This window comes from Tiliqua scincoides, chromosome 2, assembly GCF_035046505.1.
Source record: "Tiliqua scincoides isolate rTilSci1 chromosome 2, rTilSci1.hap2, whole genome shotgun sequence".
In the NCBI taxonomy this organism is placed as follows: Eukaryota; Metazoa; Chordata; class Lepidosauria; order Squamata; family Scincidae; genus Tiliqua; species Tiliqua scincoides.
Window position 1 is genome coordinate 109421715 of NC_089822.1, and position 18004 is coordinate 109439718.

General features: G+C 45.4%; 1 protein-coding gene across 1 annotated transcript in view; it reads right to left on the bottom strand.

Moving 5' to 3' along the window:
• Window positions 1-18004, bottom strand: part of DOCK6 (dedicator of cytokinesis 6) — a 104674-nt gene that overhangs the window by 86522 nt on the left and 148 nt on the right. Inside the window, exon 2 of the mRNA XM_066616621.1 lies at window positions 23-113. Within this exon, the coding sequence (XP_066472718.1) occupies window positions 23-113 (91 nt within the window). The remainder of the gene's footprint in view (window positions 1-22; window positions 114-18004) is intronic.

Below are 18004 nucleotides of genomic sequence, written 5' to 3' on the forward strand. Positions count from 1 at the left end.
AGTACAGCACAGGATAACTCACCGACTGCGGGGTGCCACCACGCTTCTTGGAAAGTTGGGGAGAGTTACCATACTCCCGGGACACCTGCTTCCTCACTTCAGCAGCCACTGTCCTGCAAGAGAGGAAGAAAATTATCAATAACACAAGAGGCAGACCTTGCTGCATCCTGAAAGCATCTAGTCTGCTCATTGACACACAACCCAGCTCTTAAGAGATCATTCACACCAATGCGCTCAAACACCAGCACCAAAATACCCATAGATTATCCACACTGCCATACTTACTCTCTGTGCCCCGATTTCCTGGGGAAGTGGCTCCCCAGCACGAAGCTCTGCAATCACACAGCGTGAAAACTGGTTGTTGCACGCTGGAATGGCAAGGAGTCACCACTGCCACAACACACCCAGGATGAATAATCCAGCAGACAAAATTTGACCTGCGGACCAGAGTTTGGAGGACTCTACATAGAACTTTCCCCATGAAGGGAGGGACGTAAGTGGTCATCCCCACTTTTTAGAAGGTTCCAAGAGATGTTCCGCACAGGAGCAGGATCTCTTAAGTGTCTGCACAGAGACCACAAAAGGAAGCCCAAGACTCCCAGTTCAGTGCTTGGATCAGCAAAGCACTAATTCCCTAGAGATTATGAACATTTATTATGTCCATTTACAAATGACTCTGACTCTGGATGGAACTCAAGACTGTGCTTCTTCATTTCTTTTTTACTGGCAGTCAAGCTGCAGAGCAGATTCACCCTGGCAACCCAAAACAAGATTAGTGCTGGATCCTGCTCAGTTTCCCTGAGCATTTTATGCACAAAGAGTGCACTCTCAATCCTCTCTGTCCCCACCCACAAAACCCAGGGCCTGAACAGGCAACTGGGAGGCAACATGATGTACCAGGCACGAAAGAGGCAATGAAAGTAGAATGAGAATGGACAAGATAAGAGCACTGCTTTTCTCTGGCTTAGACAAGCAGATCTAAGATGATGGAGCAGCATTGCACTGAATTGGCAGCCACTGTTTCTTCAGAGAGCCAGCTGCAAAGTGGAGACACAGAGACCTCTTGCAATCTAAGGGCCCTGTTGCTGCAAGGCCAGCAGAAAGCCCTGGAAAGTACTTCCAGATCTGATGCAGTTAGCAAATTCCAAGGATCATTACACAGCAGAGATAAGATGCACATGACTCCAAAAATGCAGACGTGATGCACTTGTGGCAAAGCATCTTTTCTACCGGCTTCGTTAAACGATTAAATTGCAGCCCTCCATGCAACTGCTTAACCAACTTTGGGAGGTCTTCTGTTAACTTGCTATTTAAAGGAGAACTGCCCACCTCCCAGGGTCAGTCAATACATGCAAGCACAAAGAACCCAAGTCAGCACCCCGGTATCAATACCCCACAGAAGAGAGGAGAGAATAGTACCGAACACCATCCCTCCTTCTCTTGGCCTCTGTTTGAGGTTCCTTCCTTACACTGCACTGGCAGTGTGAGAGCAACTGCAGCACAGCTTTTTTCTGCACTGCTAAGGTTAAAATGAGAAATGGGCAACATGGAAGGAACTGCTCCATGAGGATTGGCCACCTCCTCATATGGCCAACAGGGCATCTTGGGCTACCCCTAAGAAGGATAGGAAGAAGCCATGCTATAGCAGCTCCCACCTCAGGAGTATAACTCAGGAAGGGGGCCACTGGTGCATAACTAAGGGCTATCTGCACATCTGCCACCCAAGGGAACAGGCGTGTAGGGCAAAAAAGACTCGAGGAATAGAAAAGAGAAAAGAAATAAGAATGAATTTTTGACGTGCAGTAACTAGTGGTACTGTATGCAAACGGTTGAAAATATTGCTAAACTGAAGTGTGAATAATAACACATTACATATCAAATGGATGGAAGACTGAGTTTTTGAGCCCTTAGTTGTCTGTGAACATCTATCATCTAAGAATCACTATTTCAATGCATAATCGTGAGAAGCAAAAATGTTATAAATTAATGACCTCATGGTACACTATGCCTAACGAATTAAATATAATTTAAAAGCATTGTAATAAGGCACATTGGAAATATTCTCTGCTCAAGCTTGGAGAAGGCTTGAGAGGCTTTTGCTTCTCATTGGTGCGGATGGAGCGGAAATTTGATCATTTTTTAATTAAGCCAAGGCAAGCAGGAAAGAGCACTACCCATTCTAGTTGCTAGCGACTGCCAAGGCTCCCTGAAACCAAGGCCAGTTAAAGAACAGCAAGCAACTGGAAAGAGCCTTGCTGGGTAATAACTCCAACTCCCTGCACAGGAGACTCTTTCTAACACATTGATGCTAAAGAATCCCCAGTGGACATGTATACAATTCCCAGAAGTATAAGTCTCTGTCCAGGGTACTAAATGTGCTAATGTCAGCCCTCCCTAAAGTCACTCCATAGGAGACACACTTCTGTAGCACCAGTAAAGACCTTGGTCCAGGAGTAAGGGGCACAGGATTAAAACATCCTATATAGACAGCAAACAGGATTCCATCTCCATTAAAGGTCAGTGCAGATAATATTTTCCGCTTGCACAAGTGTTTCCAGCTGTCCCTGTATACAAGGTTGAGTGAACAAAAGCAGCAAGCAAATAGAACGGGCCTTAGCAACAGCCATTTCTGTGATTTCAGACCTACTTTCTTGTTTCACAAGCCCATGGCTTCCTGGAGCACATCTGCCCAGTTACAAAGACCTTGGGCAAAGCCAAGAACGCTCATACATATTAAAAATATATATATCACTTTTTCTCAAACTGGTGGGTTGCGACCCACCAGTTCATGTAAAGGGTCCCCTGTCCCTTTAAGGCGCAGGGGCAGCGATGTGCTAAGGGAGGGGATAAGGGGCGTGCTTGTACTCACTTTCACTTAGTTAGGGCTGCAGGAGGTTCCAGGAGGTGTGGGGAGCCCCGCACAGCCCTCCCCAAGACAAATGCAACTAGGAAGTGCTTTGCACTCAGTTTTCTGAAGATTCTAAAAGCCTCAGGGAGCCCTGCGGAGGGCCGTGCGGGACTCCCCCGCACCTTCTGAAGCTTCCAGCAGCCCTAAGTGAAAGTGAGTACAAGCACCCTCCTCAGCGACACGATCCTGGGGATCGCGTTGCTGCCCTCACCCCTCCACTGCAAGGGCTTACTTAGGGAGTAAATTTCCCTAAAAGTTTGAGAACCACTGTATTACACAAATTATCTCTAAGAGCATACAGTCTCAAACATATGAGTATCAGAAATAGGGTGGGAAGTACTATACAAATTTTTTTTAAAAATCAGTGTGGGAGGAATTCCTGAGGGAACCACTGTACAGTGATTCATTTCTGCAGAGTAATTCCAAAAGGAGGAGTGCTGTACTATTACCCTGCAATAAACTACTGAACCCCTAAATTGACACAGCGCTCCTCCTTTTGGAATTACTCTGTAGAAATCAATGAAACATTTGAAGCTAGCAGGGCAGAAAAAAGAGCTCAGATCTTACTTCACAATCCATATGTCCTTGATGACTTGTTTTTCAAAACAGCAGAAAAGTCTGCCCCCCCCCAACATATTTGCCTCCAAGCTTCCAAGTGGACAGCTTAACAAAGAAGGCAGATGTGTTACTAAATCCCCTAACAGGATCAAAGGGCATTTGGGAGAGGGAGAGGAAGAAGGAGATTGTAAATAAACTGTAATTATGAGAGGACTTTGCAGCTTGGAAGGAAACATGCAAGGCCTCAGGCTCTTGGGGACTGGACCAGGAAACTACCTCACCCTTTCCTTTGGCTAAGGAAGCTGCTTTATCAGTAAATCCATGCAGAACAAAGGCACATAACCCTTGGCCTGGATGAAAATACCATAAGGATGTAATGGAGCCACATTACAGATGGGAAGAGTCCAGATAGCCACCAGTTACAAATGCCTGCTTCATGGCAGGACCATCTTTCCACATAGCTCCATAGCAATTCAGATCACCCTGTGCCTGTGTTAGGTCCATACACAATGCCACGAAGGCAGCTCCTAGCAACACCCAAGGAGAAGTCTGATGCCTGAACATCAGGCATCAACTACATCATCAACGCATCAACTACAATGCTGAAAACGAGCGATGCCCCAGGTCAAGCAAGAGAGGATGCTTCAAACTGAAAGGCAAGACAGAAACGAGCATGAGATGCACGCACAGCCTCTCCGCACGCTGTCGAGGCCTGTAGCTCCACATTAGAGACAACATTTATTTTTAGTATCCAACAGAAGGGATGTTAATTTTGAAAAACGGGATGCCAAAAACTACAGGAGAATTAACAATAAAGAGGGACGTCCAAATTCACATGCACTGTAAGCACATTTCAGTGCTTATAAATCCTAAATGCAAGAGAAGATTCTCCCCCCCACCACCCCAAAAAAAGTGATTCAACTAGATTTCAGCTGGAGGGAAAAGAATGTAAAGTTAGTAGAAAACAGCCACCAACCATGGGTTGACATCTGCTGGATTTGGGAGAGTGACGCTGCCTAGAGAAGGAAGGAAGTTTGCATATGAGGATCTGGCTCAGGAAATACTTCCCCCATAGTTTGTAGAAGCTCACCCAGCTCAAGTTTAACCTCAATCTTTCCCTTTATGACTTCTTGTCTTGATAACGCATGTCAAAAGGAAAAACAAAGTGTCTCAGGAAATATTCTACCTCAGGATTCACTTTCAAAACAAGCAGTCCCTCATGGAAAAAATCTCCTCTGAGTTCATGGCATTTTTAACACTTGACCCATGTTTTTCTGCATATGTCCCACAACATTGCACACTGGCTATTTACCTTTATAGGCCGCAGATTCCCTCACGTTTATCTTGGGTCTGCCTGTGTTGAGCTATGTTGGGGCAACCCAGTTATCACTGAAGATTTGCTTTTCTGACACCCATCAGCACTAACCTTGACCGAGAAGCCCGCAGCTGGACAATCATGACAGCCCTCATAAAACGCCTTTGGCATCTGGACCCCAACTGCATACAAGGGCACAGCAGTGCAGCTACCAATGTTATACAAAAATCAGCTGCAAGAAGGGCTCAGTCATACACATACTGTACGTCACTTTTGAAACTATAACAAATTCCCAGGTTCACCCAATATTTCTGTTGGTTTTTTTCTCTCTCTAGGTATAGTATCAGGCTGAAATACTGGGACTCCCATTTGAACCAGGAGAGTAAGGATCATCTCTGGACATCCTAGCACAGAAGCTTTTGTAAACTGAAGGTATTTTCCCCCTCCCCAGTCAAGGCTAAACATGGGCCAAGCAAGATAACAGAAAGTGCTATTGGCCATGTCCGAGTTTGCCCCCAGAAAAAAGGCCCACTCAGTTCATAGCACCCCAGGTGAGATGCCTAGGGGCAAAAGATGCCCTGCTGGGAACTACTACCACTGAGAGTTGCCTTGTACATCGCATGGGAGTTTTGATAGAGCTGTGTCTGTTGCTTCAGCAACAGGGAAGCCTGATCCAGGGTGTAGTTCAGGAAGGGAAGGAACTGGGAATTGCAGGAACTGCTCTGAGGCCCATTCCAAAGCCAGGGATGATGCAGCAGGAGGTCCTGGCTCCTCAAAAGGCTGAGACTGACAGCTCAAGGAAACCATCTGAAGAGGAGAAAGAATCAAGCAAAGATTCATCTGCTTCCCCTCTCTAGAGTAATGTTTTTCAACCTTTGTCCCCAGATGTTCCACTTCACATGTAACTGGCAATGACATCATCACCAGTTACTTCTGGGTTAGGAGGCCAGACACAATGCTACAAACAGCAGTAAGAGGCTCTGTGTGAGTGGGGGACTTCTTCAAGTGCATGGAAACTGCATGCTGGAGCTCTGCCTGCCAAGCATAGTACTGCTGTTTGTAGCATCTGTCATTGTCTCACTGCCAGGCGGCCAGTGTGCCCTGGGAGCTGCACGTACCACTGGACAATACATCACGTACCACCAGTTGGAAAAAGCTGCTCTGGATACATGGGAGGCTCCACCTGACCAGCTCCTGGCAAAAGAACTTTCTCCCTGCCTGGGGAGCACCTTCAGGGTGGGAATCTTCCTCTCCCCTACCCATGCGGTGGTTAAGAAACAGACAGGCTAGTAAATTGTGTGAATGCAATAGGCTGAGAAAGTATACATATATATGTAGTCATATTATTCAAGTGCTACATTTGCCTCTCTGATCTTTAACTACATCAATCCTCAGCCAAAAGGAACAGACTGAATAGCCTAAACAGAGAAAAAACCCATGAAGGAGAAATGTCCCTTCATCTCCACTTTGCCATATTTATAAAAACTTCTTTGCCCGAGGTGCTCAAAGTGGGTATAAATGATTATGGCTGCAATTCTCAACACCATTCCCTGAGGATAAACCCCACTGAACTTAGTAGGACTTACTTCCAAAACAGACATGCATAGGTTTGAGCAGCACATAATCTGTTATGAGATCATAAATTCTGGTGCATGGATGTCAGTTTTCCATAAAAGGCTGAAGATATTTTTGTTTCAGCAGCACTGCTCCAACCCTTTCCAATTTATTGTCCTGCTGCTCTGTATATTTTGCTTTATACATTGTTGCTGGACCGATTGTCTTTGTGGTTATTTTGCTTAACAGTGTGGTATGGTTTAGGTATTTCTCATTTTTGTTGTGTGCTGCACTGGAGCCAACAGGAGTAAGGCAGGATATAAACCATGCAAACTGTGACCAACCCAAGAGCATCAGCAACAGGCACCTCCAAAACAAAGCTACTTTCTTTTTCTTGCTCTCTTTGAAGAACAGCTACAACAGTCACCTCATTATCCAGGACATCTGTACCCCACACATTCTGCAAAGAGCTCAGACTGGCATTTTAGCCACACAACAAGCTGGTGAGGTCGTTTAGCAATTGGGCAGACAAATTCTCCAAGTGTTGTGAAATCTAAACATAAAAATTCCTCTGAGTTTCACAGGAATGCAACAGTTCCGGTGGGGCTTGGAGGGGGACAGTCTCTTCCACAGGCTATGGGTCCTCAGAATTTCCATGACCAATGCCTTCCAGGAACATAGCAGGAAGGAAGGTCACTGAACCAATGCAGAACCAATGCAGGTTTTCTTCATTTCTCACCAGCCTATGCTCCACCAACTTGAAAACACACAATTCTGGTTCCAAAGGAAAGTGGAGCCTAGTAAAACGTCCAACGGCCAGCAGGTGGGGCTTCATTACTTTGCACAGTTTTTTGTTCCGGACCACTAGCAGAATTTTCCCAGGAATCCTCTCTCTCAGTATCAGATCAGAAAGTTGGGACAAGTGGTACAGCTGCTTCCAAAACTCAGCATGTAGGGTTTCCGGTTGCAGTGCTAGGTTTTTGTTTTGTTTTTTAACACAAACTTAGCACAAGCTCAAAGAAATTTTTGGCATGCCAGTCCTAGAGACTCTTCAATACTAAATATATTTTATGTGTTCCTCGGAGGGCAGAACTACACGTTACCAATGGCTGTAACAGAACTTGAACTGGTATTTCTATTAGGGAAAAGCAACACCCAAAAAGAGGGTGGTTTGGGATATAGAAACAGCAGGGTAGGAAGGGGTGCGTGCTTACAGTACAATCCTATATATACACTTCTAATAAGTAATGAGTTCAGTGGGGCTTACTCCCAGGTAAGTATGTATAGGATTTCAGCCTTGATCACCACCACCACCACCCCCCAATACCAGGATCTTTTTCCTTTTGCAAAGTTTTCAGATGTATGTTTATCTTTGAAAATAAGCATCTGGTTTCTCACAGGGTTCTAGGGGAAAGAAGTTACAGCGTAAGGGGGAGAGAACAGGGACAATGTAAGCACCACACACAACATCTACTGTCACTTTTCTCACTTCAGTTACACTTGTTTATAAGTAATATGCAGTTCTTCCCTGAATTAATTCCTGTTGATTTTACTGAGATGCTTGCCAACACAAAACCGTCTGAAGCAAGAGATTAGAAGCACTATCTCTAAAGGAGAAATCAGCATGTTATATCAGGACACAGTATAGGAATATTCAGACAAATGGTGAGTATTCTTGAATTTCAGAAAAATATTTCTGCATTTATATAGGTACAGGTTTGATACTGCTATAGATGATGTACAGAATTTATTCTAACTGTGAAATAACTGTAATGTCCTAAAATTATTAAGTAAATCTGATAAGATGCTGCCCCAAGGTTGTTCGTGGTTTTATTAATTTCTTCCTTCGAGGTAGGAGCCTAGCCAAACACAAAGCCACAAGCCATAAATTATTTCCTGCCTGTGCTGTCATCTGCCAGGCTGAATAGAGCACAACACTTTCCAAAGTGACACCGCCATGCCTTTGTATGCTGCAGACCACTGTGCCAGACAGACAGATGTCTCATTCATCTGCAGGCACTGGTTGGACATGAAGGCTTCCAAATTGAACTCAGCTTAGTGCATGATGCTGAGGCACAAGCATCAATGGCATTTTGGACTACACTTTCTCAGTGATAACATATGGCTGGTGGGGAAGGAGGGAATATTTTTCTCTCTGGAGCTACTGTTTAGGAGGGGTCAGAGAATATCGTGTAAGGCATAAAACAGGAAAGCAGCAAGCCAAAAAAAAATTGTTTTCAAAATCTCAGTTTAAGTTCATTCCAGGTAGTCAAAACTGTTTTTAACATGTCATAACAGAGCATAACATTCACCATGATTATTTAGGTCAGCAACTCTCCTTGGATCATCCTTACTCCTGGAGAACCAAGGACCAGAAGCAGCAACAGGTGCTTTCCATCATCTTCATCCAATGTTAGGGATACAATACTCTCAGATTCAGATAGAGCAGCAACACTTCATGTCTGCAGGATTCCAAGTCTAGACCATCTGAACCAAGTTGGGGACTGGATAAATGGCACAAGTTCCCCAGAACACAGACATGCAGCCCCCCAACATGGACAGCCATGGGAAACCCATGCTTTGAGAGCTCCAAGGTACGCATTGCTCTGCCCTCCTTTCCAGGCACAATTTCAAGGCAGTTAGTCTATAATGGACATCCATAATGCCTTCACAGTTTGGAGATCAGCTTCTTCTCTTCCCCCTTTGCCTCATTAGGGATGCTAAGCAGAAGTTACTAAGCTTTGTTCCCATTTCTAGCTGCGCTTTGTGTCTGATCAGCGAAGACACAGAAGAAAAATTCTTCAGTCTGCCCCCAAACAATGCAATTTCCTTTCATTTGAGGTCTCACCTACAGGAAGCCTTACATTTATTTATCAGGATATTTGTTTTGAACTGAATTCATATTTTAATTTTGGTTCATGCCTGTGTGGGTGTCCTACCAATTTTGTACTATGTTCTTCACTGTACCTTTAGTATCAGGAGGAATATTCATAAATAAATCCTTGTTCAAAAGACTTGCATGTCAGGCTACCAATCTGGTGCTACAAGTCTGATATGGCAGTTGTGAAGGGCGTTTGTTGTGCAACCACATGGGGAACATCACGCTGTACTCATTCCCCTGCCTACACCAGGCACACTACAGACAAGTAGTGGGACAGCATAAGACCAAAACCCTGTGCTCAAAAACAGTGAGTACTGTATTATACAGAACTACAAGGAAGAGGCTGTCAAATTTGTAAAAACAAGGGCCTAGAAATCTGCTTGCAATACAAGGTTTTTACACGTGTGCGCGCGCATGCGCGCGCGCGCGCACACACACACACACACACACACACACTCTCATTCAATTGCTAGCATTCTGCATAGAGCAGTCCTTGCTCTCTTTTTAAGCATCAAATGCCTATGACTTTACAAAGAAAAGTCTGAAAAATTATAGCAGCTTCCCTTTTGTGTCATGGAAAGCACACATCACAACTTACAATAAATACGTATTATAAAATCTATAAAACAGCTGCTTATCAATCAATACAAACCACCTCTTAAAAATAACCTCCCTAATTATAATACAACAGAAAACAAAGGTCTTCAAATGAAATCTTCTTCATCTATTGGTAGAAGGAGAGCAAGGAAATGGCTTGGCAGATTTCTCTGGGCAGGGCATTCTAAAGGATGTGTGCTACCACAAACAGACTCTACCCTGTTGGTACTAAGAAAGAAGGAACACAGAACAACTACTTTTGTCCACTAGTGGCCAATTTCTGGTGGGTTGTCTAGTGCCTGCTGAGATTCTTGCAAAAACGTAGGACTAAACAGGCCTCGATCTTCTCCAGTAAGTCACTTCTCATGTTTTTTGTTTTGTTTTTTTAATCAAGAGTTAAATATTCAGTATCATTTAATAAGCTTTACCCGTACCTCAGTATACAGGTATGGAGAAGCGCTTCTATTTATGCACAAGCAAGGTTCCAGGGGCCTGTTCATAAGTACAGCAATGTCTCTGCCTCTGTAGCTGTCAGTTTCACACTCAGCCTAGTGTCTTTCAGTAGGGAAGCTGTTAGTTTCACTTGGAATATTGTCAGATTTACTGTGGAGCTGCTGGGAAAGCCCCTATGGCTTCCCGCAGCAGCTGCAAACCAGAAGCTGAGACTGGAAGCGTCCACTCTTAAGCCATTTCTGCCCAGCATTGCATATACACAACAGGGATCAAATGTGCACACCTGTGGGCTGGGCAGAAAAGAGTTATGGTAAGCAGAACATCGATACATTGAACATATATCTGTACTGTATATGCTGAATGCAGTTGTGATGTAGGGCAACCACACAGCTGCCAACAGTCAAGAGACTCTGAGGGGTGTGTTGCAGCATTTGAGTCTAGCTGCAGAGAGGCAAGGTCTCTTTCACAGCCAACATGGCAGCAAGACTCCAGGTTGGTAAGATGAAAAGGATGTGGTTTATGGCCCATACTCTCAACCTGAGCGTTCAGGGTGCTTTGCAGGCACATATCTACTACAACTGAGTGGGCCAGAAAGCTGGCAGGCCATTTGCACCACAGAGTCCAGGACAGTGAGCAGCTGTAGCAGAAGCAAGAACCACTGGGGTTCCCACTGTAGCAACTAACCCAGCATGTGGCAACCAAGGGGAACTCCCCTTTCAACCTGCCTGAAAGAGTGTTGGAGCAGCAGCGGGTGCTCCACGACCTGACCCTGGAGACCCAAGTGGATGTGACTGGGCAGAGAGGAGTGAGACATTATAGCTCAGGTGGTTTATCTGCTCCACAGCTTTGAGGGTGAAATGCAAGTGCTTAGTGAGGAGAAAGATATCCTCAGCCAGGTATTTCTGATGTTCCAGCGTCACCCTGACATGAAGGAGGGCATAACAGAGGGACAGTAGGTGTTTGGGAGACCCCAGAGGGTCAGAGTATCATTTTTTCCTGCCCAAGGTGCTGGTCCTGGATAATAAACCCACCTATGCTGTATTAAGTCACCCCCATTCTAGCCTCCACACACTGGTCAGCCAGCACCCTGGACTGGTGTCCCCCTTTTCTTTCCAGCCTTCTCTCTCTCTATCTCCCCAACTGCTACCAAACCTGCTGAGCCAGTGTGGGTTGGTCAGCTAACCTTGTGGGCGGCCTCCCTCATAAAAGGCAGCTTGGCTCCCTTAGCCTGCTCCCTTTGAGATTACTGCTGCAGTGCAGATTAGGACTTGCTTCATTGCCCTCTTTCTGCTTGCAATATCCCTCTTTCGAATCATGATCGTTCAGGTAGCTTGGGGTCGCAGCCCCTACAGTGCAACATTCTCAACCCTTGCAGAATACGGCTACGTAACCTTGGTCTGTGGCGCAGCCTCTCCAAAGTCCCACCAACTCCTTGACCTTGTCTTGTGTGAGGCTTATTCACACAACAGCACGTGTAGTGTTTGTATTGCTTCTTCAGTGGTGTAGGATGTATATTTGAGTGTTTTACTAGAGGCCTGAGGCCTATTTCATGTCTCCTTCCCCATACTCCTTGATCAATACACCAATGACTGGCAGCCCAATCAATAACTGCCTGGGGCTGCAGCAGCGCCAAAAATGGCTGCCAACACATCCTGCATGCTCCAGGCAGCTGCCAGCGGCTCCTTAGGAGAAAGAGACTTTTGTCCCCCCCGCAATGGGGCTACTTGATTCACCACGAATGAAAAGATCAGTAGTGAATCAAGAGTGTTCGTGTCAGGCGGTGAGCCTGATGTGGAGGCTCTGGATCAGGTGGAGCGAAGTCCTGCTTCCCCGCTCCCTCCCCCAGAACACCTTCTCCCCCCTTCCTGTAATGCTTCTTCCCCGCCCTCTCCCCACCCTCCGCTTGCCTCTCCACTGCTTGGTGGTCCCCACCATCTGGCATTCTGAGGTAGCCTACTTCTAAAATCAGGAGCTTGCACATACCTATCATGACTTGTAACCCATGACGGACTTTTCCTCCAGAAATGTGTGCAATCCCTTTTTAAAGGCCTCCAGGCCAGATGCCATCACCACATCCTGTAGCAAGAAGTTCCACAGACTAATTACACGCTGGGTAAAGAAATATTTTCTTTGGTCTGTCCTAACTCTCTCAGAAGGCCTGGCAGCCATCTTCTCTCTGTGTCTTCCATTATAATAATCTCATGAGAAGCAGAGATGTTGGGACTCAAAGCAAATGACCTCACCTGCAGCTGGCTGTTTAAAGGTCCATTAAAGGTGCACACATTTGGTCTCTGTTGTGTATATGCAACAGACAGAAACGGCTTAATGCCTACAGTTATCTTTTGATTGTACCAGTTCAATTAATTATTAGCTGCAAGTATTTGATAAGATGCCTCTTAATGATGAGAACCCAGGCAACAGTCACACATGGTTTATATTTTCAGCAATGTTTGCCACTTTGTTGTCAATTAGCCTCTTCTTGGTAATTGTGATGCTATTTTTAGTAACCCTATATAAGCCCCTGTACAAGCCCTTGTAGTCAGTCACTGCTTTGCTCCCAGGCCTTGCTGATGTACATTAGCAGGCCGCGTAGCCTGGTGGGTCGCCTGGAAATGCTCTTGTAAGTTAATGCTCAGATTTTAGAGAAATAAAGCTCTTTTATGACAGCCCTGGACTACACTTGCCTCTTCCTCTGATCCCAAAGAACCACCAGCCCTGGTCAGAGCCACGGGCCAGAACAAGCTCCGTGTAGCATGCCAGCCTGCACAGGTTTTCATGGTAGAAGATGGTCCAGTCAAACATACCCTTTTCAAATCTGAATCTCTCTTGAATACAGCAAGTATTCAGATAGTACCCCTGTGAAGAATAAAAGTGGGCATCACTCCTCCTAAGGCAATAGAGGACTACTGTACATCTCTTCCTGTGTCTCAGAGTACTCATGTCTCCCTAACCCACCTCTGCAGGCCCATTACTGTCTTGAGAAGAAAAGGGGAAGCCAAGGGCAGCCACAGAAACGGACAGACTTTAGAAGCCATCCCTGAAATAATCGCCCTCCATGTTCCTTGCTAGCACTGAAGCCTCTCTGAAGTGCCACTTAGTTCCATCTGCTTCACAGACAACTACTGGTACATTTTGTGAGTGAGTTGCCCACTAGCATTTGAGGGAAGGATGGGTGGGGTGAAAGGAAAGAGGAAAGAACTCTGGTTTAAGAACACCTCCTACGCAGTTCGGACTCCAGGAACTGCTGCTCAAATGTGAATTATCTGCAAAAGGGAGATGGGGGTTAAGACAAGAGCCGCTCAAGCAACAGCAATAACTATTAGGCTCCCTTCCAAAAGCATTAGCTTGAACTTTCCAGTGAGAGGTCAAAGGGAAGCAAAAGGCAGGAAACAAATGAAAAAAGAGACTTAAAAAAAATCACAGTGCAGTTGCCAAGGTCCCCTCCTGACAAAAGTGGGGGAAGACACCACTTCCTTCCTCCCCATAAAACAATTCAAACACGATGGGATGGTCCAACTAAGATTTAAGTATGCATTCAGTGGTTGTTCCCTAAGGAGATGCACACACAAACATGTTTATCCTGAAGTTTGTAATGTGAGATCTTACTGAAAAGTCTCCCATTCATCCAGGAGGAAGAGATAAGCCTTACCTATCCAAAAGACAAAGCAAAGGAACTTATTCCATCCTCAGAGGTCTTAAAAGCCTAGCTTAAAATGCATTTGAGGCTTTTCCAGCTAAGTCCCCAGCTCTTTAACACTTTCATCTGGAAGACAGAAAATGCTCCTCTTTCTTGCTGCCCTCAAGCAAAGAACTCACAATAATGAAAATCTGTTGTCAATCGCCATAAAGAACTGTTGTCTATCACCATCCTCCTTATTTGTTCTCTCCAGTGCTGGGAATGAAAAGCATTTCCCTGCTTCTGGAAGACAGGTTTTGAGTAACACAAGACTATTGTACTTCTAGCCTGATTAGTTCCCCAAATGCTACAAGCATGATTTGTACTGAGAAGCAAGACAGTTGATGCTTGCTACCAGTGGTCTCATCTATGGTCTAGACATGCTGCTCAAATTCTGCCTCCATCTTTTATACCTAGTTACTTAAACACACAGTCCAAGGGGACAGACATTCCACCCACCCAAGGAAATGCAATGCTAACTAATCACATGTTCCAGCTCTGGACAAAACAGAGCTTATCTCCGATACTTTTTTTTTAAAGGAGAAACCCTTTACTTAAAGTTAAATGACAACCAGGACTCCTCTCTTTCAAGGCCACTTCCTGTTTTATCTGTTTATTTGTATGAAGATTAAGGAAGGAGATAAAGATTTTCAATAAAGGTAGCTAACATCCAATGGCATACTTTTTTCTGAGCTATAACTGGAAGCATAGTGAAAAGGGGTTGGCTTTTTGAGTGTGTAAGAGTGACCCACTCTTAGTGGAGCTCATTCCTCTGTAATTCTAAAGTAGTGGTCCCCAACGTGGGAGATGTGTAACCCCAGGGGTACTTGCCAGGACCTTTAGGGGGACTTGAAAAAGACTTGAATAAGTGGGAAAAGGCAGGTCTGTATTTGAATGCCTTACGGGGCAAATATGAGGGGTACAATTTATGGAAATGGGCTGCCAAGGAGTACACAATTTTTAAAATGTTGTGAACCACTGTTCTGGAGGAATCACTCACCTGATCATGATGTCAGGATTTGCTCAGCTTAAGATCAGAGCAGTGAATCATGCAGAGATGCATCAGGCAGACTCCTCCATGAGCTCACAGAAGTATTTTAATTACACAGGCCTACAAAATTGAGGGTCAGAAAAGTTTTTCCCAAACTTTATGGTGGTTTGATATGAATTTGGGGTGCCCGATTCCAAAAATGGCATCCGTTTTGCCCTATCACGTCTAGTTTTGGAGATATAGTATAGCCTCATTAGTGAAAAGTTCAAGCAGCTTCTTCATGAGGAAGCCATGGCACAGGCTTCCTCATGAGGAAGCTGCTTGAACCATTAACTTAACTATGAAATGTTAGCTCTCAAGATAGAGAAATAAATGTTTTGGAAAGAAAAATTTACCCTGAAGCACAACAAACCTACCATATGAACAAGGCTCCTCTCAAAATAACAGGAATAGTGTTAACAGACTATAAATGTAATGTGAACATGTTCTACTGTCAATGAATGACGTCACTGTTCAAAGTGTATCCAGGTCTTGCTTTCTCATCAAACATCCTCCTAGTACACAGATCCACATGATCAGCTATACAGACACACACTGATTTGGGGGAAACAGGATGCTAGTACAATACACACAGACACATTTTCAAAAATCTACAGGGAAACTTCCCCATAAGCAGGTATAGGTGCATATTTTGAATGCTCAACACTTAGTTGTTAAAAGTTTTTAAAATTTGCCAGAGCTAGTAGCTTCTGAAAGTCTCTTTTTGCCTAGGCTCTGAAGCTCAAAGAATGTTAACTCTCATCTGTAAACCAACCAACCAACCAACAAACAAAAAACCCCTCTGCATTTAGTTTAAATGGGTGAGGGTGGGGTGAGAATCAGTACAGTACGTGTCATCACCCAAAGCTCACTCCAAGAGAAAAGGAAAAGACTAAAATAAAAATGAGCACAACAAATGGACACTGGAGATGTATAAGCCCTTAACCCACCCTGGAGGCAAACACATACACAACCCACCCCCCTCTCTGCTTTTCCAGTCACGAAAGCTCAACAGAGTGAAAGCAATTTCTTGTACGCAGGCAGGGAATGCAGAAAATGAAGAAATGCCATCTATCCATCATGGGAATCAGTTTTCTGTCCCTAACCAAAGGGGGATATTCAGCTGCATAAACTGTGCTTATAGGGCTGCTGTTCCATCACAAAGCAAACTTCTTGTCATAGACAGTGGAGGAGGGTGAGAGAGGAGACTTTTCCTGATAACTGGAGATAATAAACAAAAAAGGTAATTCTCTATGAGAGACCTCCACAGCCAAGTTCTCCCTAGAATATACTACTTTTGAGAGGACGGACTAGAAAGGTATGGAATCAGATGTACAGTATGGCCCTCATTCATCCTCTTCCCTTTATCAAAATTATCAAAATGTGAACTCCTTGGGGCAGGGACCTGTCCTTTTGCTAATACCTTGCAAAGCCTAATGCACACTGATGTCACTATATGATAAACACAAAATAAGGACAATGAATAGACATGCTGGGCGTGTCCCTCTGGTTGCAGATTAACAAACCTGAGGAACCATTAACACTTGGCACTTGCTGGCAAGGTGCACCACCAGGCCTTCAGGCTACACACTTCAGTCAGTCAAACACATACCACAGTGATTGTGCAATGCAGCGTTTTTAGGGTACAATCCTATCCACACTCTCCTGGGAGTAAGCCACATTGACTATAATGGGACTTACTTCTGAGTAGACATGCACAGGATGGGGCTCTCAGGCTGCAATCCTATCCACACTCTTCTGGGACTGAGCCCCATTGACTCGGATGGGACTTATTTCTGAGTAGACATGCATAGGATTGGGCTCTCAGGTTGCAATCCTATCCACACTTTCATGGGAGTAAGCTCCATTGACTATAATGGGACTGACTTCTGAGTAGAAAGTGCAGAGAATTGGGCTCTCAGGTTGCAATCCTATCCACACTTTCATGGGAGCAAGCCCCATTGACTATAATGGAACTTACTCCTGAGTAGACATGCATAGGATTGGGCTCTCAGGTTGCAATCCTATCCACACTTCCCTGGGAGCAAGCTCTAGTGACTCTGATGGGACTCACTTCTGAGCAGACATGCATAGGATGGGGCTCTTACTCCGTTCTTCACCTGCCTTCTCTACATTAGCGCAAGAACGCTACTAAGAGGTCCAAAAGGGGTTACCAGCACCCACTAACTCAGACTGCGCGGTCGCTTCGGATGAGGTAGGGGGGAAGGGCCGCTGAGAACTATAGGTGAGCGGGGGGGGAGGGGAGTAAAGCTTGTATATAGCTATGCACCCAGATGCCTATGCGAAGTTCTCACTGCCACCAGCAAGGTGACCAGGAAGAGGAGGTAGCAGCAGCTCTCCACCCACCTTTCCCAAGATATCAATGAGTTACAGACGGCTTGGCACAAGTAGGCGTGGAAGACAACGGGAGGGGGAAGGGGAAGGGGGTTTTTAGTACTGGGGATGCATTTGCAAGGCACAGAACCCAATCCTATGCGTGGCTACTCGGAAGCAAGTCCCATTACGGTCAACGGGGCTTACTCACAGGTAAGTGTGGGGAGTGGGTTGCAGCTATGGCTGCATCTGGCTACAGGGAGGAAGGGAACAGTAAAGGGCGGGGGGAGGGAGCTTTTAGTAGTGGGGATGCAATTGCAAGGTAAAGAGCCCAAGCCTATGTGTGGCTACTCGGAAGCAAGTCCCATTATAGTCAATGGGGCTTACTCCTAGGTAAGTGTGGGGCATTGGATTGTATCTTTGGAGGTGTGGCTGCAGAGAGGAAGGGGACACCAAGAGGCGGGGGAAGATTTTACTGGGGATGCATTTGCAAGGCATAGAGCCCAATCCTATGCGTGGCTACTCGGAAGCAAGTCCCATTATGGTCAACGGGGCTTACTCCCAGGTAAGTGTAGTGCACGGGATTGCAGTTCTGGAGGCGTCTAGGGGAGAGCAAAGGGCATCAGCAGGTAGGCAGGGCGAAACTGCGGAGTGGGGCAAGCAAGGCGTGCGTGGAAAGGGAGGGGCTGCTGCTCTGG